This window comes from Barbus barbus, assembly GCF_936440315.1.
Source record: "Barbus barbus genome assembly, chromosome: 30".
Classification (NCBI taxonomy): Eukaryota; Metazoa; Chordata; class Actinopteri; order Cypriniformes; family Cyprinidae; genus Barbus; species Barbus barbus.
Genome location: NC_136758.1, coordinates 18,129,240 through 18,153,846, shown reverse-complemented (window position 1 = coordinate 18,153,846; position 24,607 = coordinate 18,129,240). Strand labels below are relative to the sequence as shown.

Below are 24,607 nucleotides of genomic sequence, written 5' to 3'. Positions count from 1 at the left end.
AATGGTAACAGATGAAATTTTACCCACTGTAGCTCGTTCTAGAGAAAGGATAAATGTCAAGTGAAGTGACACAGTTAAGCTAGACCGTAAGACACCGAGATACAGAGCATCAGGAATCTGTGCCCTTTGACACTGACACAGCTGGCAATGGCAGCACTAAGCTGTGTCCCATCACTCCTCTCTCTCCCTCTTTGTTTCACTCGCAATCCCTGGTACAGTATGAAATACAATGTTATACAATGAGAAGTGGTTCTTTGCTCTCATTGTGTGTATAGTACATCTTGATTATTCAATTATGTTGGCTCAAAATGTGCAATATTTCTGACAGTGTATTGACATAATGTATTTTAGGGTTATATCAAAAAGTCCATCCTTTGCCCTCGTCTCCCCGCCCTTGGATATGTGTGACTCCTATGTTGCATTTGTGCATCAGAAGCTTAAACATCCCATTTCATGACGCACATTCCTCCTCCAAGCACCTTGTAAAGGAGTAAAGGACACTGCTGGAGGAGAGGTACAGGGGGTCAAGAGGAACAGCCATAAGTTGTCACACACAAGCATTCCAGACTGGTGCTCCGGCAACGTCTGGGTGTAAAAGAGTGTGGCATGGTTTGAAATACAACCCTGTATCAGTATTCAAATATGACCATGCTGGTTATTTAAAAAGCAAAGCTTATTTAAAAGTCAAAAGTCTGCAAAACAACACACAGATCGTTCCTAATATCTTATACCACCCTAAAATGATTTTCTGATTTTAGCTGATTTGCTTGAACAGTTTTCAGATGAGCTAGGAAAATAGTTTGTGAGACCATCTTAAACCATCATATAAACCATATAAAACCATAAACCATGTACTGGTTTAAGATGTGTTTTAGTAATAGTTTATTACTTAAGTTTGAATTTAATGAAATAACATTTAAGTCCAAATCTGAAGATAATTTGCAGTTTTTTTGTTTTGTTTTTTCTGGGGGGTTGAATTATTGGTTAAAAAATGTTCACATTTTCAGCACACAGTCACAGTCCGAGTGAAGCGTTCACTCACCTCCCTGCGCGCGCGTGGATCACATGAACGCCAATTAAACAGTGCGCGAGACAACGCGCTCATCTCATCTGAGGTGAGGAGTGATGAACAACAGGAGCTTTATTAGAGAAAATATTAAAACAAAAACGTGTCAGCAACACTCCAAGTGTGATATTTGCAGCTCTACAGAGACAGACTGGTTATCTGGAATTGGATTCCAAGGCTGTTATTCCAAGAGTAATATGCTCTGGAGAGACGTAGCTTGATTTCATACAGAAACAGCTGAAGCAGCTGGACAGAGGTAGGTCTCTCCACAAATTATCTTATCTCACATTGGGGTTTTTTATTTGACGATTTAAAGCGCATCAACTATAGGATCAACTTTATAAGAGAACTAAATTTATATTTAGGTCTATGTCATTTTAATTAATATAAAATAATTTTGTTATTAATTTCAGTACATAATGTTATAAACAGGCACGGTTTGCGTAGGCCAACTCTCGTTTATTTTTTATTTTTTTATAGTTTCATCTGGTTTTTACATGTAGCCTACATTGTGGTGTTTGTCGTACACTTTATGCTGTTGAGTTAACGTTTTATGTTTATTGTATTATTTAAAATATATATGTGTTACTGTGGTGCATCGTCTATGTATTGGGTATGGATTATATGGATTAGTCCTTATTTTATGGTAATTTCTGACAATCACAGGTTTACTGCATTTAACAGCAATAATAATAATATATGCTCATAAAAATAATAATATAAAAAAACTGTTTAACATTTATTCCTGTAAAACTACATGTATATTTGAACAACATTGATATTAGAATTAATTTGATACTTTTTACATATTTACACACACGTTTACACATGCAGTATTTTACAATGTGATAAACGTTTTTGGAGTTCTTGTATTATATTTTCTATAAAACTGCTGTTCTGTTTTTTTGATGATCTGTCTCTGCCCTATTGAAAAACTGGTACTAGTTATTCATTTGATCATCTTAGGCTAAAAAGCAAGCGACATTATTCTTTAATAAAATTTTAAAAATTCTTGTTAATGATTATAATCATGCATCTATATCTCTGTTTTTGTCTACAACATTTATCCACTAGGCAAGAAGCCAAAGTTTGAAGAGGATGTCTGCAGCAAAACGCCTAAATACAGAGAGGAGTTTCAGAGTGGTCGTCCGTCTGTGTGCCCGTGAGAACACACACTCACACACAGGTCTCACACACATGCTCTTACACATATATAAAAAATCAGCGTATATAAGGGTCTGCACAACTTTTACTGAAGTTTGCATGATTCCTTTATTTCTTTGTATTACCTCGTTCCATTGTTCTTATCTTGATTTCTTCAAACATCCTGAAGCTATTTAACTTACATTTTTCAATTCCTCAGCGAACAGACCAGAACATTCTGTCTCTTTAGATGAACCCAGAGCCTCCATCAAAGTGACACATCTCAACAGAGTAGTTGTTGACACTGGAAGGGTGAGTGTTGATTCGAATGAGATCAAAGATATCACTTAATTAGATTCATCATGCTCTTTTGCAAAAAAAACAGAATGAAATGATTCAAGTGAAACCAAAGTATGCATAAAGTCAAGTTGAAGGTGTTTTCAAAATATTTTTTGTCCTTCTCCAGAGTCACAAGCCTCATATTATAGACCTTGATGCAGTCTTAAATGAGGAGGCATCACAGAGAGATGTTTATGAGTCTACAACAAAGGTTCAAAGAATATTCTTAGTAACAATTGTCATGTTTAATACTAGTCCTTAATATATTTTATTTGTAAATTAAGGTACTAATCTATCTCTGTCTTTCTTTCTGTGCCAGTCTCTGGTCGAGTATCTAATGCAGGGATATAATGGCTGTGTAATTGTCTATGGCTCTCCGGGCAGCGGTAAAACTCATACCATGCAGGGATGCAGCGTGTCAGCTAAACACAGAGGCATCATCAGCCGCACTGCTGAGGACATTTTCGCCTGTATCAAACCTTCAGGGTGTTTGTTTTAGAAAGTCATATCTTAAGATTTCATGTTCTGTTGTAGATAAGAGTGACTTACTGTATAACACATACTGTATATTGCAGTAACATTCCACTCCTCATTCATAGTGTCATGCTCACCAGACTACACATAATAGGACCTGTACATAAGCATCCTAGAACAATCCTTAATTTGAAAAATCCAGCCCCAAAGGCATCTTACTGCAAAATCAGAATCTCGTTCTACCACATTTTCAATGAAAAGATTTATGACCTATTGGTAAGTATTTGTGGAGTAAGTAAATCACTGTATTAGTTAAATCAATCAATCACAATTATCTTACATTAATGCATTTGGCAGATGCTTTTTTCAGAGAAAATTCCATTGTATATATTGTTCAGTTCATGGAAACATTCACATACCTTTGGTATTTCTGGCGCCATTCAGTTCTTTTTGAGTTACATGGACGAAATATTACTCGTTGCCATAAAACTTGATTCTTATTACAACATTTTAATGTTTTTGAAAAATTTAAAACATTAAAACAGTAATATTGCAAAATAATATTACAGTTTTAAATAAGTGTTTTCAATTTTAATATATTTTAAAATGTAATTCATTCTTGTGACTGCAGACCAGCAGCCATTACTCCAGACTTCAATGTCATAAGATCCTTCAGAAATCATTCTAAAACGCAGTTGAAAACTTCTGCTTAATATGCAGTGCTGCATAATACTTAAATAATCAAGATTCTTTGACAGAAAATAAGCATTCATTTTAATAAATAAATGTAAAATAATTGCTGATTTTGTAACAAAGTGAAAGTCTTTACTGTCACTTTTGATTAATTTAATGCATCCTTGCTGAATATTTAAAAAAAAAAGAAAAAGAAGTGGACCGACCCCAAACTTTTGAACTTTTACAGTACCAGTAAACTGTCTCATTGTTTTAAAAAAGCTTGGAATATATGAAACTTTTGAGTCTAAGATAAAGGAAAGTGTTCAGATGCTCTTGTCTCTCTGTGTGGTTCAGGATCCAAAAGGGAGCGAGGTGATCTGGGTGCGTGACTGTGAGGAGGTGGTGCGTCTCGATGGGTTGACGGAGGTGGAAGTGAACTCCTCCCAGGATCTGCTACAGATGCATCGCCGTGGCTCCGCCCTCAGACACACAGGTAAGAGCCAGTAACTCAGTCTGATATGATGAGCAAACACTATTTCATTTGAAGTATGATGATCAGAGTGATCTCAGCTTGCTTTATTAAATCAGAATCATTTGTCATATCTTTCTAATATTCTTCAGGGATTTCAAAGGGAGATTTTCCAAGCCGATCCCATATGGTATTCAACATTGTGGTCATTAACACAATGCTCCAGTCCCCTGGTAGGTGTTTTTTTTGTTTCCTAAACATATATGTCTTTTTAAAGTTTCCCTGAATTATGTATATTGCCATGTTTTTATTATCTTATTAGATTAATAAAATAAATTCTGCATACTAAAGATGTTTTAGGAGAGTTGCACTTACATTCTGTAACATTTTTACTTGTTTTTAATGGGTAACTCAGTCCATTTGTCCGTCAATAGCTCCCCTCAGTCAACCCCCTACGCATTAGTCAGCTCTAGGAACCTCTGCTTGCAGTCTGATTGTTATTTTAGTGAGATATGAACATACCAGAGCCTCCCACAGGGTCTCCTTGTACCCCCCGCAGTGGTGTGTTGCAAACTCACAGTGTCGCGGTGTAATTATGTTCTATTAATACAAATCTGATGAACTACCTCCCTTTGTGTGTGTTTGTGCTTAATGGTTGCAGAGGGAGTTTTGACAGCCAGCAAACTCACTCTGGTAAGATTATAGCATCGGAAACTCCTTTTGGCATAACTGAAATATTAGGCATTCTCTGTGTGAAGTACACATTCTTGTCATACTTGTAGTGAGCACCATATTTGTGAATTAATTAAGATTTATGAAACTCGCATGATTTTTGCTTTTTGTTAGGTGGATTTGGCAAGCTCAGGAAAAGTAAGTTTATGTTACTCTGAAATGTTTCTGTCAGATCATGATATTTTAGTAAGAAACTGATTGACCACTATTGATTGATATATTGTAATAGTAAAATGTTATGATTATTCTATAATACTGACAACTATTTTTAACCATGGGACAAGTTTCCAAGTTTTTGAATTTGTTTTTAATGGTTACCTAAAGAAAAAAAACATCAATGCGCCAGTCGGTGGTGACAAGTGATCGTCTTTATGAATGAGTCATTATCAATGATTGATCGTCTTTATGAATGATTCATCTAATTTGTTCAAACACAAATGTCACACACTAATTAAAACGACTGCCTTAAAGATAAAGTCTTTGAATTATTGACTCAATTGATTCCATCAAACACGCTGATTCATCCAAGAATGAAACCAGAGATTTGCCTTTGATTAAGTCTTTGAATTTCATTCATTCAAATGATTTGTACAAAATGGTTGATTCAGTTGTAGTGTAATAAAACACTATCTTCCACATGTTGCTCAGAGAGGCACAACAAACATGGCTTTGTGTGTAGCATTTTTTGTTGTCGGAGCACAAATAAGCTGACAAAGTAAATGTATCTATCTAAAATGTAAATTTGTACAATATTAACTAAAAAGAAATCATGCGTCATAATTGTGCTGTTTTTCTGCAGTACTGTTGATTACCTGCAACAAATGGTCAAGACATTCAACAGAATATACAGTGTTGTTATATTCTTTAATACAAAGGTTTGGGTTACAAATAATAGAGTTTCAGTTTTAATGTTCACTTTCTTTCTCTACCCCCAGTTTCGTAGTTCTGTGGTTCCAGACATTAAGAGAACTTTCAATGCCACAAATGAAAACCCACAAGAGACCAAGATGCTGAAACGCTCCCTCACCATATTTGGAAATGTTAGTAATACCTCAAACATGTCAGCAAAAAAAGAACATGCTTTATCTATTATCACTGTTGTCCCGGTCAGACTTACAGCATTTTTGAAGAGCAGAGTTTGTTTTGAGTATCTCAAGACGTACTCCAGTGATTATTTATCAGTCTAAGAGCCCTATCGTAATCATATCAATGTGTTGGCTGCATATGCAGGAAATTAGACACAGGAAATGATCTGTACGATTACATAGCTTTCCATTTAGGGAAGGGAAGATGTCATGTCACATTAACACAGAATTTTTTTTTTTTTTCAGGATATTGGCCTCTTCATTTCATTATTTGTATTTAGATAATGTGGAGGCCTCTTGCCTGTTATGAGTTTTTTCACTGTGTTTGAAGAATTTTTTTTGTCCTGTCCTGGTATTATGTATATAATACTATAAAAAGTATTAACATGCAAAGTACAGAAAATTTCAATCCTTTCTTTCTTTTTAGGTGATTTTTGCCCTCACCTCTGCGGGGTCCCAGCATGTCCCATACAGAGAATCCAAACTAACCCGAGCACTTAGGGACTGGTGAGCATCATCAACATCGGCATTATTATTTCTCCACTTTCTTCAACATTTGTTTCTGAGTTTGATGTTTATTTTGTTATCTGGTTTAGTTTGGGAGGGAACTGCCGGACGTGTTTAGTGGTCACAGTGTCATCTCAGTCATCTTTAATATCTGAAACTCTCAGCTCTCTACAGTTTGCCTCCAGAGCCATGGCTGTTCCTTCACGGCCCATATACACATCTCAGTTACATTACACACCTGAACAGGTATACACACTCTTCCCAGGAGCATTTTCATTCTGAAAACACAAAACACTTCAACAAATGCGCATACAGTCTTCCCAGATGCATCACATTCCTACATGTAACTCACCTTAATTGAAAAACACCACAATAAATTATTGTCCTATAATATTTGTACGAATGTTTGCTAACAGTTTTAACCCTTTTTTCACTTTAAATTAGCTGAAAATCTACTCACACTCAGGCCATTCAAGATGTAGATGAGTTTGTTTCTTCATCTGTGTAGATTTGGAGAAATTTAGTTTTGTGTCACTTGCTCACTAGTGGATCCTCTGCTTTGAATGGGTGCCATCAGCATGAGAGTTCAAACAACTGATAATCTTTATTGATGGACTGGAGTCATGTGGATTATTGTGATGTTTTTATCAGCTGTTTGGACGTCATTCTGACGGCACCCATTCACTGCAGTGGATCCATTGGTGAACAATAACGTAATGCTAAATTTCTCCAAATCTGTTAAGATGAAGAAACAAACTCATCTACATATTGGATGGCCTGAGGGTGAGGACATTTTCAACAAATTTTCAATTTTGGGTGAACTATTCCTTTAAATCTAAGTGATTTTTTCCCCAATGACTACACTTACATATCATACCCAGATGCACAATACTGGTGAAGTCTTACACACGCCGCTCTTATCTAAATGTTTTTTTTAAATCAGCTCATTCATAAATTTCGTAATCTCACAAAAATATTCTATTCATGTGTATATTTGAATGGGAAGAAGGACATTAATCATCTGAACAGACAGCAGATTTTACCACCGGTCGGATCTGACAGAAAGGTGAGATTTAAACCCACACACATACACTGCACATATTCACATAGACATAATTTATAGCTTCACTTTAAACCCTGAATGTGTTTGTATATCAAGTGCCCTTTTGCAGCTGAGTGAGTCGTAAAGATGAAAGGGGCAACTTTTATTGTGGTCATCAGTTTGACTCTTCATTTGAATAGTTTTGCCTCTAGTGGCCTGTTTCTAAAGTTACAGTGTAGTGAGAGGGAACATCATCAGAACACTCTGAACCAGAGGAGTACAGTGTTAATCTGAATATAAAATATACAATGTTTTATTGGGACATTCAGTTTTCCTATACATTTTAACTGAGATACAAATACCATAAAATTCCCATGAAACAAACCTGGGGTCAGATAGCTGAAAAGTTCCTTTATAAACAGCATATAAAATATGTCAAACCCTTTAAAGTTATATAGCAGAGCCCATATTGCAACTAAAACAGAAAAGATCAAATGTGTGAGAATATTTTATTTAAAATTTAGTTGGGAAAGCTGTTTTGTGCATCCATATGCATAAACAACACAAGTTATGAAATTGGATTCGGCTTCTCTTATGAGCTACTTCCTTATAACATGTCAGTAAAAAGATTCAAAAACCAGTCTCAAACTCACACAAGTTAGCCATTTGAACGAGTCACAACTGTGATGTATACTTTCTATAAGTTTGGCGGTAAATTTACTAAATGATTGTTCATATAATTAAGTATATAAAGTTGTAAAAATTATTATGTTATTATGTACCTATTACTAATATTTTTCAGTATTACTGGTTATTGTTAACATATTAAATGTTTAATTTTAAAAGCCAGTGACTGATGCCCTGTGTTGCTTCACACTAATTGCAGTTATCAGATATGATGCTAAAAATGAGAAATTTGTAAACAATGACTTTTTAAAAATTTGACAAACTTCTGTTCTAACTATAGAAATGTTTAGATAAATGTCAGATGATAGACCTGCATGCAATTAAACAATTAAACATACTAAACTTTTGATAGAAAGATGGTACACTAGACCGTTAAGGCTTTGTTTTAAAAATGTCTTGCTTTTAACATTTTAAGAAATTAACATTTTATCATTCACTGCATTTTTCTTATGATCCAAAAAAAAACAGAGAGTACGATCTGGTATCTTCATATTTGGTGATTCATTTGCTGTATTTTCAGTCGCAGACATACTTGCTTCCCAATCTTTTGAGTTCAGTCAGTCCCTCCGAACCTAAACTCAGCTCAGGTCACTGTGGAGATGGGCTGGAGCTCAGAACTTTTCTCCCCCAGCTGGAGAAACCAGGCCAAAACGAACCACCTGGGCATTACATCCGTGGATCTCGACCTGGAAATGAGAAAAACAGAGCTGATGGTAACAAGCTGAATTTTCTAATAAAATCAGTAATGACTTTAAACACTATAGAAAAACTTTTAACTGCTTTGCAGGTAGGACCCGCTCCCTGCCCCGTTCCCTGTCTGGGGCGGTTCTCCATGAGGCTGGAGGGAGAGAAAGAACTGGAAAGGGATCAGAGTTGTCATCTTCACAGCACCGTTCTGTAGAGCGGCCCTCTACATCCTCTCTTGAACCTTTTTCAGCTCCCTCAGCAACTGTGGAGTGTCCTAACTGTTCCCGGGAACGAAAGATCCGAGAGGAATATGACAAGATCATCGTTCAGGCTAGGAGAGACAAAGATTCTCTCAGTCAAAAAGTAGCAGAACTGGAGAATGAGTTGAGAACAAGAGCAACACAGGAGAGACAAGAGGGATTAAGCTGGGCGAAGACAAGAGGAAATGAAGAATCTACAAGCAGCACATCTGCAGATATGGGAATATTAAAGACTGCAGAGGTACCAGAAATGCGCTGAATTATATCACAGTATGTCACTTTGTTCCTATAGAGGAACAACTCTGGAGTTATCTATTTCAAATAGACTCACTAACCTCACTAAGGGTGCATTTATTTGATAAAAAATACAGTAAAAATAGTAATATTGTTGAATTTAAAAGAACTGTTTTTATTCCTTTGATGACGAATATGAATTTTCAGAAGTCATTACTCTTTAGTGTCACATGATCCATCAGAAATCATTCTGATTTGCTGATTTGATGCTTAACATGTATTATTATTGATGTTCTAACAGTTATGCTGCTTAATATTTTTATGGAAACTTTTTTTTTTCCCCTTTTTTTTCTTTGATCAGCAGTTCAACAAAACAGCATTTATTTGAAATAGAAAACTTCTGTTACATTCTAAATGTCACTGTTGATCAATTTATTGCATGCTTATTAAATAAACGTAGAAAAAGTCTATTATAAAATAAAAAAAGCAAAAAGTAATAGAACAAAAAATATATAAATTAAGCAAATAGTGTTTGAAGTTATTCAGTTATCTAAAAGTGGAATCAAATATACAGGTAAACATTCATTAATGTTTTCACATTAATATTTTGGCAAGATGATCATTTTGATCAAAAAAGTGCATTTGATCATTTACGATAGTCTGTGTGCCATTTCCAACCCCAACCCTCAGCTTAAAATGCAAATTGTATGTGTAAGAGTTTTGTTCCATGCACAGTGGTGAAAAAGGTGTGTCCTTCAGCTGTGTTTGCAAACAGAAGCAGAGGAGCTGAGATCAGAGCTGAGCTCATGTCGTAAGAGAGAGAAAATGCTGACACAAACGCTGCACTCTGAGAGAGAGAGACTGACCCAGGACGTCCAGAAACTGCTCACACAGCTCAACAGCGCCAGAGAGAGAAACAGCCAGCTTGAGTCAACCCATAACAACCAGCGGGTACAAACCACACACAGCCTGCCAATGTTGGGTTTTAGAACATCTGTTTGATTATATGAACATGTTATTATTGTGCTGTTTGTATGGTAGGAGAGCTTGTTGGCAGAACTACAGACCAGCAGAGAAGAGCTCAAAAGATTTCGAGAGAGCGTGTCTCTTACCCTCAGCCAGCTCGAGACTGAAAAGGTTTCGTATTTTATTCTGTCCTTATTATTTTAAAGTATTATTCAATTATTTGTATTATTATTTTACCTATTATTTTAGACTTTTCATAAGGTCATGTTTCAGATGTTTCTACAGATAACTTGGAAACAATACACCATTACCAAATCTTAAAAGAAGTGTGTAATTTCTGTGCTGCTACCATCACCAAGAAAAATTGCTAAAATAGTAACTATCTTCAAACAGTTTCATAAATACTCCCCCTGTGTGGCACTGGTTAGTCAAACAGATAGTCCTGCTCCTAAACTCATACCATAGGTGTGTAACCTCAATATTTTTGACACTTTTTGGGGAAATCAACTTACTCATCACTTACTTCTAGTTGTCTCTGGATATTAAGGCATAGAATAAAGTATTTAAATGTTGAAAAAACACCACTTAACTAGAGAATGAAATTAGATGTGTGTTACCCTTTATTGGTAGATTATGTGAACTCCAGTTTAATTTTGTTTTACAGGCTGAACTGATGTCATACTTAGAGGACACAAAAAGTTCCTTTGAAAAGGTAACCTAGGACATATACTAGCAATCAAAAGTTTAGAGTTGGTGGGATTAGCTTATGTTTTTGAAAGAAATCGCTTATGCTCACCAAGTCTGCATTTATTTGACAAGCAATTCAATAAAAATAGTAATATTGTGAAATATTATTACAATGTGATTTATTCCAGTGAGGGCCAAGCTACATTTTCAGCAGCCATTACTCCAGTCTTTTCATTATCACATGATCCATCAGAAATCAGTATAATATGCAGATTTGGTGCTCAAACATTTCTTATTATTATCAAGGTTGTAAAAAGTTGTACTGCTTAATTTAAAAAAATTTTTTGGAAACCATATTGCATTTTGTTCAGTATTAATAAAAAAAAATGTTTTACTGACCCTGAACTTTTGAATAGTAGTGTATATAATAAATGTATTCATTCAATTTATTTTTTATTAAAAGGAAATAATTACACAAATAAACAAAAGATGAATGTTTTGCATGTGTATGCATGGTGCTTCTGCAGGTGTGCTTGGAAAATGCTGGTTTGAGACAGAAACTCAAGTCATTTTTGAGGGAGATCAACTCAGCACCCTTTACAGAATCCAGCAGTCCAGACACAAACACTTCACACACACATGCAGTCACAACGAACACCGAGATGATTGTCGTCTCACACCATGTGTCTCAGCAGTGTCCTGCAGGTGTCACACAAGGCAAAAGATCCATATATTCTCCTTTATATCAATTGAAAAAACAGCTACATCAGCCTTATTTATTATTCAGTGTTTTTAGGCTGCAGGTAACCTTTTAATGTTAATAATGTTGTTTTTGGCATGCCAGCAGGAAGTGAATGCTGCTTTAGTCAGTATGAAGAGTTTCAACATCCTGAGGAGGAGTTTGCAGAGAAGTCTGAAACCACAAACAACAGCAACTGTGAACAGCCTCTGTATAAACCCCAAAATCTCTACAAGCAGTTGTGAGCGCCTGCTGATCAAACAAACATACACTATATTGCCAAAGGTTTTGGGTCACCCCCTTCTAATGAACAGGTTTGACCACTTTAGTAATTTAGTAATTAAGAGTACAATGTTTAATGTTTAAGCATATAATGATATTCTAGGTAATTTTGTGCTTCTAATGTTATAGCAACAGTTTGGACAGGACACTTTTATATTCTAACATAACAGTGTCTCTGTGTATAAGGCACGGTTCAAAAAGACATGATTGATTCAGTCAGTGTGGAAGAACTTGACTGGTCTGCAGAAAGCCAAGTCCTGATCCCAGCTGAACTCCTCTGGTGTGACTTTAAATACAGACCTTGAGCCAAAAACTCATCACCAAATACCAATGACTTGTACATAAGGGTACTGTCATTTTAGACACATCCAAAACTATTGCAACAGAGATTGAAATACAATTTTTAAATACATGAACTATGTTTTCATCTTTGTTGCCACAGTTTTGGAACTGCCTTTTTCTGTTCTAAAGAAGGGGGTCACAATACTTTTGCCCATATAGTGTCTATACAAGTCATTGGTGTTTGGTGATGAGTTTTTGGCTCAAGGTCTGCATTTAAAGTCACACCAGAGGTGTTCATCTGGGATTAGGACTTGGCTTTATGCAGACCAGTCAAGTTCTTCCCCACTGACTCAGTCAATCATTTCTTTTTGAACCGTGCCTTATACACAGAGGCACTGTTATGTTAGAATAGAAAAGCGTCCCGTCCAAACTGTTGCTATAACATTAGAAGCACACAATTCCGTAGAATATCATTATATGCTTAAACATTAAACATTGTACACATGGAAATTGCTAAAGTAGTCAAACATGTTCATTAGAAGGGGGTGACCCAATACTTTTGGCAATATAGTGTATGTGCATGTATCCTCTGAATATGAGTTTATAGGAGTCATATTTGATTGTCAGAGCTTATGTAGTTGATTCTGTGTTGTTTTTGCAGGAGGAGGGAGCACAGTCTGTTATTGGATGTGATGCTGGTTTTGTACAGGAGAGAGTGGTTTCTGCAGGATGCCATTCCATACGTCAGACGTACACTCAGGAAGTGTGGACTGAGGCCTGAGGATATAGACTAAAGACTGTACTTGTGTGTGAGTGAATGAGGGAGGTGGAGAGTAAAAGATATCCTGTATGAATCATAGTTAAGGCATAGTTCACCTAAAAGTGCAAAAAACTGCAGCATCCTAAAGTACAAAAACTAAAAGGTACATCTTTGTACCTTATTTACCCCTGAATGGTACATATGAATACCTTAAAGGTACATATTAGTAGATAAAGTGTAGAGATTAGTAACCTTAGAAAGGGTACTGGCCCAATGATCTTTTAAAAAATTTTAATGAATGGGTAAAGAAGCATTCAAGGTTTGAAAGCACTGGAAAATTATCATAAAAGTTGTACATAGAACCTTTGAAGTCATACAATAATTTATGAGTAACAGACAAACATTTAAGTTTTTACTCACTGAAAATATTGGCATCCGTCCATAGGAGATAATTAGAGTTCATTAGGCAAAGTGTTCAATTTATGTATGAATTGTTTTAACTTAATTATCACCACAGTTAACTGAAAATTACTGAAAGTAAATTACTTAAATCTTAGTCTGTTTCTCACTAAGCTATGGTATGACTTATGAGGAGTCATTTGGGACACTTTTTATGATACTTTAATGATGCTTTTGTGTCGTTTTTTTTTTTAAGATAAAAGGCTTCACTTGCAATTGCATTCAAGACCAGCACGATACTGTATGTCCATGTTCTGTAGAAGAAATGAAGTCATCACAGGTTAGAAACAACATGACAGTGAGGAAATGATGACAGAAATGCATTTTAGAGTGAACTATTTGTTTAAGTGTTCTCACTTTAAAACTGACATGATAATTTATTTAACTTAACTAAGGGAACAATAAAGAAAAAGCATTGCTAACAAAGTAATGAACTTGACACCAAAAGTCATTTCAGTTATTCGATGCAATCATTTAAATCCAGCTGAAAACGTGTTCAGTCAAGACAAGATATGTAATAGAGACTATTAAATAATCGGTTTTTGTGTTTATTTATTGTTTACATGATTTTGTTCACCAAAGTAACACAATGAGAAAACCAAAATAATATCTGTTTCTATCATACCATATAATTATGGAGTTATAGTTCTGATTATAAATTTTGCATTGTAGGCTGTGGTTCAGTCTGTCTGTGTCAGTTTTTAAAAACGCTGATGTAGTCACTCTTGCAGGTGTTCAGGGGTTCTTGGCTGTGGCAGAGGCTGCTCCTGCGTAGGGGATGAAAGTAGGACCAGTTTCTTTCTCTTTCTCTGTTCCTCTTTCTCTCCATCTCTTCCTCCACCTGCAGTGCAGCTTTGTTCTTCCATTTCCTGAGGCTGCTGCTGCAGCGTGATATATCTGTGCTCTGTGGCCTTGAAAATTCATCATCATACTCATTTTCGGCCTCCTCTCGCTCCTGCAGTGTGTCATCCAGAATGCTAGGAGGCAGTGCTGAGCCTCTATGATTAAGATTAACTGCATCATGTATCTGGCAGTTTGGTGAGCTGGGCCTATATAGAGACCTCGGTACGGGTCTGGCTTTGAACGCCCTTCGTTGTGTTTTGGGAGTCAGGTTGTTTAGCTCATCTGCTAGTTTTTTCTCTCTTTTCTTTCGCTCTCTTTCAATGAAGCTAAATGGCTGTTGCGGAAGAGGTGGGGATTGGCGTTGGTTGCCTTGTTTGTGGTGGTTTCCATGGTGATCCGTTTGGTTGATTTGATTGTTTTGCCACTGGAGCTTATTTGGGCGCTTATTGATGTTGTCATAGAAGAGAAAATAAGTGGAGGCGGGGGCTGGTTTAGCACGAAACTTCTTGCTACATTCTTTTAGCTCGTCCAGTTCTTTCTTCAGTCTCTCATTTTCTAGCTCCATCTCAGAGCGGGTTTTCACATTGCGCCGTTTGCGATCCTCTTCACGAAGCATCATGCGAAACGGTTTGGGAATGGTGACTTTGGAATTCTGTCTCAGGCTGTCCGTCCCCTGATTGGCTGCACTGTGAGATGAGTTCTGCTGAGAGTGAGACAACTTCCTTTGCTCCTCTAAGGAGTTCTGCCGAGCCTGTTTTGGAAGAAAATCGAATTAAATGTTAGATTTTTGTACTGTTCTCTGCAACTCTTTGTACCAATTTCGATTCAGACTTAAATGCAGTTTTGATTTTTATATCAGAACAACAAATGGTCAAAATAATGTCAAATATATGCGCACAAAAAGTATTCTCGTAGCTTCATAAAATTACAATTGAACCACTGATGTCACATGGACTATTTTAACGATGTCCTTACTATCTTTCTGGGCCTTGAACGTGTCAGTTGCGTTGCTGTCTATGCAGGGTCAGAGAGCTCTCGTATTTCATCAAAAATATCTTCATTTGTATTCCAAACATGAACGAAGGTCTCACATGTTTGGAATGACATGAGGGTGAGTAATTAATGACAGAATTTTCATTTATGGGTGAACTAACCCTTGAAACCCATGAAACTCTAAACCATTTTTTTAGATATTTATGAATTTCACATTACTGAAAACAATGTCACATCACATATTATTTTGACCATTTGTTCTGATTTAAATTAAATTATATTGACAGTATATTTATTAGTTTATTTATATTACAACAGAAATGCATGTCAGCTTAGATTGAAGGGACTTTGAATATTGTATTGGACAAAGTTGGATCTTGGAGTCAAAAATGTTGAAAACCATTAATTTACAGTAATTTTCAGGGTTTTTCCCCCCCAATTTCATTACTTCCAGTCCACCCCCCCCCCCCCCCCCAATTACATTATCAGCATAAAATTTTGAATGACAGAAATTTAGTTAACATTAACGTTAACATGAATTTCAGAATGTCAGTATGTATTTTGTCCCCTTTTTGCTTTAATGACAGCAATACTTGAGCTGCATGACCTCCACAAGTTTGTATGACACCTGACCTGATGATCATATTCTCCAGCATGATATGAGGATGATCCAAAGAGGATCTTGTGCTTCAGTGGAAGCAAGATCATCTGATGATCCGTACAAAAGTGGTTCACATGATTAATATTACAAATTTGCTTATTTGATTAGTGACATTAACACTCAAGGTCTGTATGGATCTCTCAACTCCTCCTGCATAACCACAAAGCATATGAAAATAACATGTGCTGACTCATAATGGTACTTTCAGTGGAAACTGTCTTCGTTCTTTTTATAGACAGTGCAAGTTACTAGAAAAGGCCACTGAATGTTGCTGAATACATTTAGACTGGTGACTAATTTGAGGGTTTTTGTAATGCACATATTTATAATGTATCCAAATCTGCCTACAGTGTATGTGCACCATAACAACCTTCAGTAAACAAAGTACATTTAAGTCTGGGCTTCTCAAGTACCTAAAAACAGCTTGTTCAGTCTGATGTGCACTTTATAAACAACTTCAGTTATGTCTTTTTTCTGAGAGTGTTCAAATATTTGATGAACAAATCCTTGATTCAGTTCGGCTCAACTCTCCAGGTTCACTCACTGACCTTTAACTTCAAATGAGAAACACCATTCTTCAGATGGCCCACTGAAACCCTTCTCCCAATCTGGATGAGCTCCACCTGTTCACTAATGCAAGAGGTCAAAGGTCAGGGATCAAACACCACTTGTGTAATCTGAGGTTTTAGATACAATTTAGTGAAGAAAGCATGTTACTTTGAAAATAAACCTTTTGTTTTCTAGTTTTAAGTAGTTGAATGTTTTAAAGTATAATTTTTTATAGTAATTTATTTCATTTTAGCCACACACAAAAAAAAATTAATGTATTAAAAATGGCAATGACAATTATTTAAATTTATTTTCCATATTCTGTTTGGCTCATAACTTAAATTGCAGACCTCTCTGTATCCTCTCCATTTTGTTTCCAGCAAGTAATAAGCTGTCTTTCTCTCTGACCAGGTTTGTTTTGGCTCAGGTTGACTTTTTCCAGCTCAGCTATGTTTCTCAGGTGGCCTCTCTTTAGCTCCTTTAGTTTGGTGTAGTATTCCTGTTTGGAGAACACAGGTCCCTGCAGATGAGGGGCTGCACATGGCTCCCCATAGTCAACATCAGAAAGAGAACTCAAGTCGCAAGCCGCTATATTATCATCTTCAGATTGCAGCTCACACTCCTGAGAGACCAAAAGCAAGCAAACCATAAGCAAACTATGGTACAAATGGTAAATTTAAACCAAAATGACCTCAAATATTACAGTACAGTATAAAAAAATGTATATCTAGTGGTTCTTCCATCACAGAGTATCTGTATAAGTTCACCTGGAAATGCTTAATTACGAGTTGAATTAGTACTTTACATTGTACCGTCAGATATCTACCTCTGTGTGATGAACAATATCATCGAGGGAGCACGAATAATCCTTCTCCTCTCCAAACAGAGCCTGAAGTTCACTCGGCTGCAGCCTCTCTGTGCGCAGGTTCGCGGTCATGGTCCAGACGCTTAATTCTTCAGTGCAGCACAGCTTGTGTATCTGCTTTCATATAGCTTCAGATAAGTATTTCTCTGCTTGCTTTCGCCTCTTGATTTCGTTAGGTCAGCTCATAGGTGAGGGACTGCCACACTACAGTAGGTTAGGATTTCTTACCACACATTCACACATTTAGATGTGCCAATCACAGTTTATCCCTGTGGATAAGCCCCAAAGGGTCATGATTTAGAGGCCCATGCCTGTTCACCATATGTCCCATATATTCTTTAAACCCTGATTTACACCTTCAAATGTGATTTAAAGTGAACCGTCCCGTTCCAAACCTCAAATTAGATTTAGAGCTTAACAACAACTTCAATTACAGTGTGGGTCCAGAAATGTGAAAAGGTTTAGCTAAAGGTGTTTGGAGATTTTATTTTTGCAACTATCACAGTAACAGATATTATATGATAGCACTATCGAAGACACTTTTCTCATAATAATTGCCATCTCATAATTGCACTTTTTCTCATAATTGAGGCTTTGTATATCAATATTGTTACTTTATGCATTATAATTATGGCTTGATATCTCACAGTGTGACTATTTCTTTTTTTTAAACTTAACTCACAATTACTAGTTTTGCTCTATGGCTTCCATATAAAACTGTCTGCCTAGTGAATGCATGTGTTTGTTTGTGCTGTTGAATGTGTTCAGGGTTAATCAGTTTACTGTAGAAACCTGTGTTCACACTCTTACAGCTAACATACACCTGACACTTCAATCTGTCAACCCATCTGCTACCACAAATAATAACAAACTCATGCACACAACAACCTAATTACTAACCTAATTTTCTCTGTAATTCACTCTAAACTGAGATGTACGGATTGTCAGCAGCTCTGACAAAACACAAAACTTTCTTTACACAGCTGAGGGAATTTATGGTATATGTTTTTGTGGGACTGAAGATGAATTTCCACATATGTGGACAATAAAGATTTTCATTTCATATTGTCCACAAGGGGGCATTGTTGCTCTAAAGTAGTCACACTGATGTTGTGATTTGCCAGGTGGAAATGATACAAAGAACACTGAACCAGGGGAACATTTTAAGGTTGAATACACCTTGTGAAATGTTGCGTTTCTTTATCTGTCAGTATTAGACATTAGCGGAGGTTTGCCTCACTTCCATCTCATCTCATTTGGTCGTTGCTGGTCATTGAGCCGTCTATTTATTGCAGAATTATTCTTAAACACACGTGCACTTCTGTTAAAGTAAAGCATGTGATTATAATCATTGTAAGACTTCAAGTACCGTTGTTTCGTTTACCTTCCTTCCTCTTTCTTCACTTCCCTAAATGTGTCAAATCACACAGTCAGTGACAGTGATCAAGTTCCACACACAAGCGCTCTCATACAAATGTGTGAGAAAGTTTTCTTTTGAAGGTCATGTAATCCAGAGTACATTAGTCAATGATTTGCTAGATGCCTTAATCGAGGTCAGTTATGAATAATGGAAAGTTACAGAATATATTGATAGGCTTGTGTGGCAAAAAATGTAGAGACCCAGAAGAGCTCTTCGCAGACACACAGTCATTCTGAAGTCTGGTATCATAATGAGGTGACTCCTTCTCCTCCTTAAACATTGCCTGGGTGGAGCGTCACAGTTACGTCACTTGTGCTCTTGGACAAGACAGATTTTCTTGTTCGGATCTGGATATGAAAGAGCTCTGTGTTCTGTAAAAGGACAGTTTGTGTAAACAAGTCTTGCTCCCACTGTAGCCAAACATGCATGAATGCGTATGTTTAACTTGGAAGTGTGAGTGTGTCAGTGGAGAGTCAAGATCTCGCTCTCTGCTATGAATGTGTGGGGTCAGAAAGCACTGAAAAACACTTTCTTAATCAGCATTTCTGTGTTGTATGCCAGTAGAAATATCTAAAAAATTCTTAAAACATGATATATATAAAAAAGTTCCATAATATAATATAACATGTTTTCAGGATTATTTTAATCAAGATATTTTTAGAAGCTTAATGACTTTTAATTTAGATAACTAGATTTATTTATATAAACAAATGTATTTTAATTTTGTTTTTAATGCGTTTGTGATTTTTTTTTTTTAAGAAAAACCTTTCTAAGCACTGGGATTTATACTTAAAACTTATATATACTTATTTATACTTAAGTTTTTATTTTAGATTTTTCATTTGAATTTTAATCGTAGCTTTAGTTTTAGTAGTTAATGTGTTTTGTAATTTTATTATATTTTAGTACTTCAGATTAAACTTATTTCAGTTAATTGGAAAGGCAACATTTCTATGTTTTTATTCTATTATTTATATTTTATTTTATTTCAGCATTATTTTATTACTATATACTCTTTAACAAAGAACAAAAATGTTTAATAGTTTTACTAAACTGTTCTTATTCTCAGTCCTCATTGTTTTTCGTTATATTGAAAAGGTAAGACATGTTTCTAAAATTATGCTCTTTTCTAAGAAAAAAACTAAACATATGAGAGTTCTGTTAGGGAAGTAAGTAAATAATGACAGATTTTTAATTTCCTGAACTATTCATTTATTTCAAGATAAAATCTCTGATTATCATATGCACAATTGCTTGTTTAGAGGATTTAACATTTGTACTGGAAAACAGGACTAAAATGTAACATAAACCCCGGACACAGATGTTAATAACAGAGAGTTGGTGTTTATTTGAACAGGTGAGTAACCAAGGTTGTGCAGAGGTGACTGGAGGTGAGTGGTTGGATAAAGAAGGCTTGTTAGATGGAGGTGAATGGTCTAATGAGCTTGGTCCTTTCTTCCACAGGTATCGAGTACAGACAGCACGGGGGAGATTCCTGGAGCACACTGATCACGGAGACGCCCAATCTGGCAGGAGAGGAACACACAGGAGGAAGACACAGGAGGTAAGTAGCAGAGGGTAAGTTTCAATTGCATATATTCAACGAGATGATGTCTTGGGGAGAAGTCCACTTCATTGTGTACGAGATCGGACGCTGGAGTGAATGGAGTGTGTGCTTAAGTACTGGGGATGATTGCTGCGGTGATGAGGTGCAGGTGGGCGTGATCAGAACTCAGGTGATGCGGAACGTTGTGATTGGCGGAGAGGAGAGCCTGGCCGATCTGTGACAGTACCCCCCCCTCCCTCCACGGCCCGCTCCTGAGGGCCGACCCCGGCGTCGTGGTGGTCTTCCTCATCCTCGGGGAGCCGGCCGATCGGGGTGAGCTGTGTGGAAATCCTCTAGGAGTGTCGGGTCCAGTATGTCACTTCTGGGGACCCACGAGCGTTCCTCAGGACCGTATCCCTCCCACTCCACAAGGTACTCCAGTTTATCACCACGGCGCCGGGATTCCAAGATCTCCTTCACCCGGTAGACGACACCTTCCTCGAGGATGAGAGGGAAAGGGGGTTCCTCCGGTTGGCCAGGCTCTGGGGAGACAGAAGGAAAGAATGGTTTAAGTAGTGAAACATGAAACGTGGGATGTATCTTGTAATGTGAAGGTAGCTGAAGTTTGTAAGTGACGGGGTTGATCTGTTCCAGAATCATGAAGGGGCCAACGAATCTGGAACTAAGTTTCCGGCAAGGCAGGCGTAGCCTAATGTCCTGTGTCGACAGCCATACCTTCTGTCCTGGATGGTACGTGGGAGTGGCAGACCGTCGAACATCTGCAGAGATACGTTGTCTACGCACTGCCTGCTGCAGCTGATGGTGTGCTGCGTCCCAGACTCCCTCGCTCTCTCGGAACCAGTAATCTACTGCTAGAACGTTGGATGGTTCCCCTGACCAGGGAAACAGGGGAGGCTGGAAACCGAGCACACACTGGAAGGGAGTGAGTCCAGTCGAGCTCTGGCGAAGGGAGTTTTGGGCATACTCGGCCTAGCCTAAGAACTGCGGTATAAATTGGAGAAACCTAGGAATCTTTGGAGCTCCTTTATACTGGTGGGACGGGGCCAGGAGGTAATAGCGTCTACCTTCCCCTTGTCCATACGAATGCCACCACTGTTTATGATATACCCGAGGAAGTGGACTGTGGACTGGTGGAAGGTACATTTTTCGGCTTTGAGGTATAGTTGGAATTCCCATAGATGCTGAAGGACCTCCGCAACGTGTTGGCGATGTTCGGCCAGGCTCCGGGAATAGATGAGTATGTCGTCGATGTAGACAATGACGAATCTGTGGAGGAATTCCCGGAGCACCTCATCCATAAAACCCTGGAAGACAGAAGGAGCGTTGACTAACCCATAGGGCATAACCCGGTATTCGTAGTGACCGGTGGGCGTGACGAATGCTGTCTTCCATTCGTCCCCTTCTCGTATACGGATGAGGTTATAAGCGCTGCGGAGGTCCAGTTTGGTGAATATGGTGGCACCGCGCAGTTGTTCCAGGGCTGTAGGGACAAGGGGAAGAGGGTACCGGTACTTTACGGTGATCTCGTTAAGCTTACGATAATCTATACAGGGTCGGAGTCCTCCATCCTTCTTGGCCACGAAGAAGAAACTGGAAGCAGCAGGGGAGGTTGATGGAATTATGCAGCCTTGCTTTAACGCCTCCTCAATATACTCCTCCATGGCCTTCTGCTCTGGGAGTGACAAGGGATAAATCTTTCCACGAGGTACTGGCTCACCCAGAACGAGATCAATTGCACAGTCCCATGGCCGATGTGGTGGTAGCTGTGCAGCTCTCCTGGGACAGAAGACATCCTTAAAGTGGGAGTAGCAGGATGGAACGTCCACGGATTGTTTCTCCACTGGGCTCTCGATCGATGTGGAGTGAACAGGAAGTGAAACTGGAGAGGTAGGACGAGGTAGTGGTAACTGTGGAAAACATCGAGAGAAGCACTCCTCACCCCACTTAAGAATTTCCCCTGTCTTCCAGGATAGAGTAGGGCGCTGGTCGGGCCATGGGACTGGCGAAAATGATCGGAGAAGAAGTGCTGGTTGGTGGCGGTGCAGGAGCCGAAGGAACTGGTGAAGTAGATGGATGGTTTAAAATCCTTTTCAGGGTATCTACCAGCTCCTGGAAGGGATCCGCGGTACTCATCCTGTTTAACGGTAAGCCGGTCCGATCTTCTGTAACATAAACCCCGGACACAGATGTTAGTAACAGAGAGTTGGTGTTTATTTGAACAGGTGAGTAACCAAGGTTGTGCAGAGGTGACTGGAGGTGAGTGGTTGGATAAAGAAGGCTTGTTAGATGGAGGTGAATGGTCTAATGAGCTTGGTCCTTTCTTCCACAGGTATCGAGTACAGACAGCACGGGGGAGATTCCTGGAGCACACTGATCACGGAGACGCCGAATCTGGCAGGAGAGGAACACACAGGAGGAAGACACAGGAGGTAAGTAGCAGAGGGTACGTTTCAATTGCATATACTCAACGAGACGATGTCTTGGAGAGAAATCCACTTCGTTGTGTACGAGATCGGACGCTGGAGTGAATGGAGTGTGTGCTTAAGTACTGGGGATGATTGCTGCAGTGATGAGGTGCAGGTGGGCGTGATCAGAACTCAGGTGATGCGGAACGTTGTGATTGGCGGAGAGGAGAGCCTGGCCGATCTGTGACATAAAATGCTTGTGAAGTATTTTTTTGTTGTTTTTTTTGCAGTGAGGGTACTGTAATTTCCCCTGTAGCCACAGAAAAGCACACGCTGATCATGTTGCATGCTTGAGGTTCAACAGAATTCTCCTTCCTGTTCTCTTAAAAACCACATCAAGGCGAGATGTTCAAGGAATCTGCAAGAACAGAAACCGAAAGAGGAGTTGAGCCCAGGTATATCTTGAATTGTTCTCTGTCTCACACACTTTCATTTATTTTAAATTTTTTATCTTTCTTTCTCACTCCTATCTTGTTCCTCTCTCACATACACAATAGTGTCTTCCTTCAGATTGCCATCTAAACGTGTACACAAGTCTGTCTTTGGCCTTGTTTTCTGCACAGAAGTGTTTCAGTGTATTTGCACTTTATATTTTCATGAAAATCTCTTCTCATGGTTTGACTTATGCTGTTGGCAATGAAAAACCAACTTCACATAATTGTGTAATTGTGTTCTGGGGTAATTTTGTCCAGTTACTCTCAGAACACAGGCTTCCTTTATTTTCCGGATTTAATCAGCGCTCTAGATCTCAGAAGGTACCTTCTCATTTCTCCTCTCTCCTTGATAATTTCCGTGCTGCTTCATTTTCTGAGGTACATACTGAGAAACAAAAACCAAACTCTCTATAGTCTCGCTGTGCAATTCTTGTCCATTCCTCTGTGATTCCGTTGAGAGGAGACTCTGAAGGGAGTTTGCGCTCTGCCCTTAAGGTGTGTGTAGTTTAGGTACTGTTGGTTCCATAAATAGTGTCTTGCAATGCTGGCTTTCTGGATATCTTGTGTAGCAAGCATTTGAGAACAAGTCAAGCCTGGTCAAGAGCCTGTAAAGAGCTTTCAACTGCCTGAGAGTGAGATCAAGGCCTGAAGTCTTTTGCCTTTTATAGCTGGAGAGAGAAGTCTGGACAAAGTAAACAGCGAGTGAACTACTGCGCTCCTTCCTCTTCCTCTCGCTCTTTGTCTATGGAACATTACGAATCTTCCAGGCCTGTGTTTACATATCTGATGGAAGTTAAAAGGGCTTATATTTATGTGCTCATTCTCGTTTTCCAGTATAGAGATCATGTCACACAGGAGATGAGATGGAAGACATAAAGCTTAAGGGAGGTGCTGTGTAAGTTCATTGTTCAACTATAAAATCAGCTAACCTATAAGAAATCCTTTTGTTGTCTTATGTTCTTTAGGGATTTGGTGCAGAAATCCTTTTGTGTATAGTGTAGACTTGGGATGTTAGGATTCTGTGATGTCCTGTTTATTTATAGGGCAGTCATCAGATCATTTTCCTTCATAAAACATGTGATCTGAATCTTGTAGGCTTGCCCATTATGAAATATTTGAATAGCCTCCTTTTTTTTAATGACCTAATTTCATAGCTCATGGGACTTAATGCCTTTCTTAGGACTGTTTAATGTGTCAGCTTGGTCTCAAATGTTTCTAATAAATCCTTAAAATCT

General features: G+C 38.0%; 2 protein-coding genes across 2 annotated transcripts; one reads left to right on the top strand and one right to left on the bottom strand.

The window, feature by feature from the left end:
- The first annotated feature begins 1,219 nt into the window (after positions 1-1,219).
- On the top strand, positions 1,220-14,125 carry LOC306850115 (uncharacterized protein). Its single transcript, XM_079385565.1, has 22 exons — positions 1,220-1,322; positions 2,141-2,228; positions 2,430-2,521; positions 2,676-2,759; positions 2,868-3,018; positions 3,225-3,298; positions 4,052-4,190; positions 4,319-4,399; positions 4,828-4,859; positions 5,013-5,036; positions 5,834-5,938; positions 6,411-6,490; positions 6,580-6,736; positions 7,497-7,556; positions 8,740-8,932; positions 9,007-9,407; positions 10,160-10,351; positions 10,442-10,537; positions 11,031-11,078; positions 11,581-11,770; positions 11,901-12,033; positions 13,018-14,125. Exons 2-22 carry the CDS (start codon positions 2,165-2,167, stop codon positions 13,148-13,150), a joined length of 2,529 nt encoding a protein of 842 aa, XP_079241691.1. The 5' UTR covers positions 1,220-1,322; positions 2,141-2,164; the 3' UTR covers positions 13,151-14,125.
- On the bottom strand, positions 13,903-17,725 carry LOC306850116 (uncharacterized protein). Its single transcript, XM_079385566.1, has 4 exons — positions 17,448-17,725; positions 16,972-17,243; positions 16,621-16,702; positions 13,903-15,169 (listed from the first exon to the last, which is right to left on the bottom strand). Exons 1-4 carry the CDS (start codon positions 17,556-17,558, stop codon positions 14,270-14,272), a joined length of 1,365 nt encoding a protein of 454 aa, XP_079241692.1. The 5' UTR covers positions 17,559-17,725; the 3' UTR covers positions 13,903-14,269.
- Between the last annotated feature and the right edge of the window lie 6,882 nt (positions 17,726-24,607).

Bases quoted from the DNA above. Each gene is read 5' to 3' on its own strand.
- LOC306850116 (XM_079385566.1), bottom strand. From the start codon at position 17,558: ATGACCGCGAACCTGCGCACAGAGAGGCTGCAGCCGAGTGAACTTCAG. The intron at 17,244-17,447 runs GTAGATATCTGA...TTGGTCTCTCAG, and splicing joins ATATTGTTCATCACACAGAG to GAGTGTGAGCTGCAATCTGA. The intron at 15,170-16,620 runs GTCAGTGAGTGA...CTTCCAAAACAG, and splicing joins TTTCTCATTTGAAGTTAAAG to GCTCGGCAGAACTCCTTAGA.
- LOC306850115 (XM_079385565.1), top strand. From the start codon at position 2,165: ATGTCTGCAGCAAAACGCCTAAATACAGAGAGGAGTTTCAGAGTGGTC. The intron at 4,400-4,827 runs GTAGGTGTTTTT...TAATGGTTGCAG, and splicing joins CACAATGCTCCAGTCCCCTG to AGGGAGTTTTGACAGCCAGC. The intron at 5,037-5,833 runs GTAAGTTTATGT...CTCTACCCCCAG, and splicing joins ATTTGGCAAGCTCAGGAAAA to TTTCGTAGTTCTGTGGTTCC.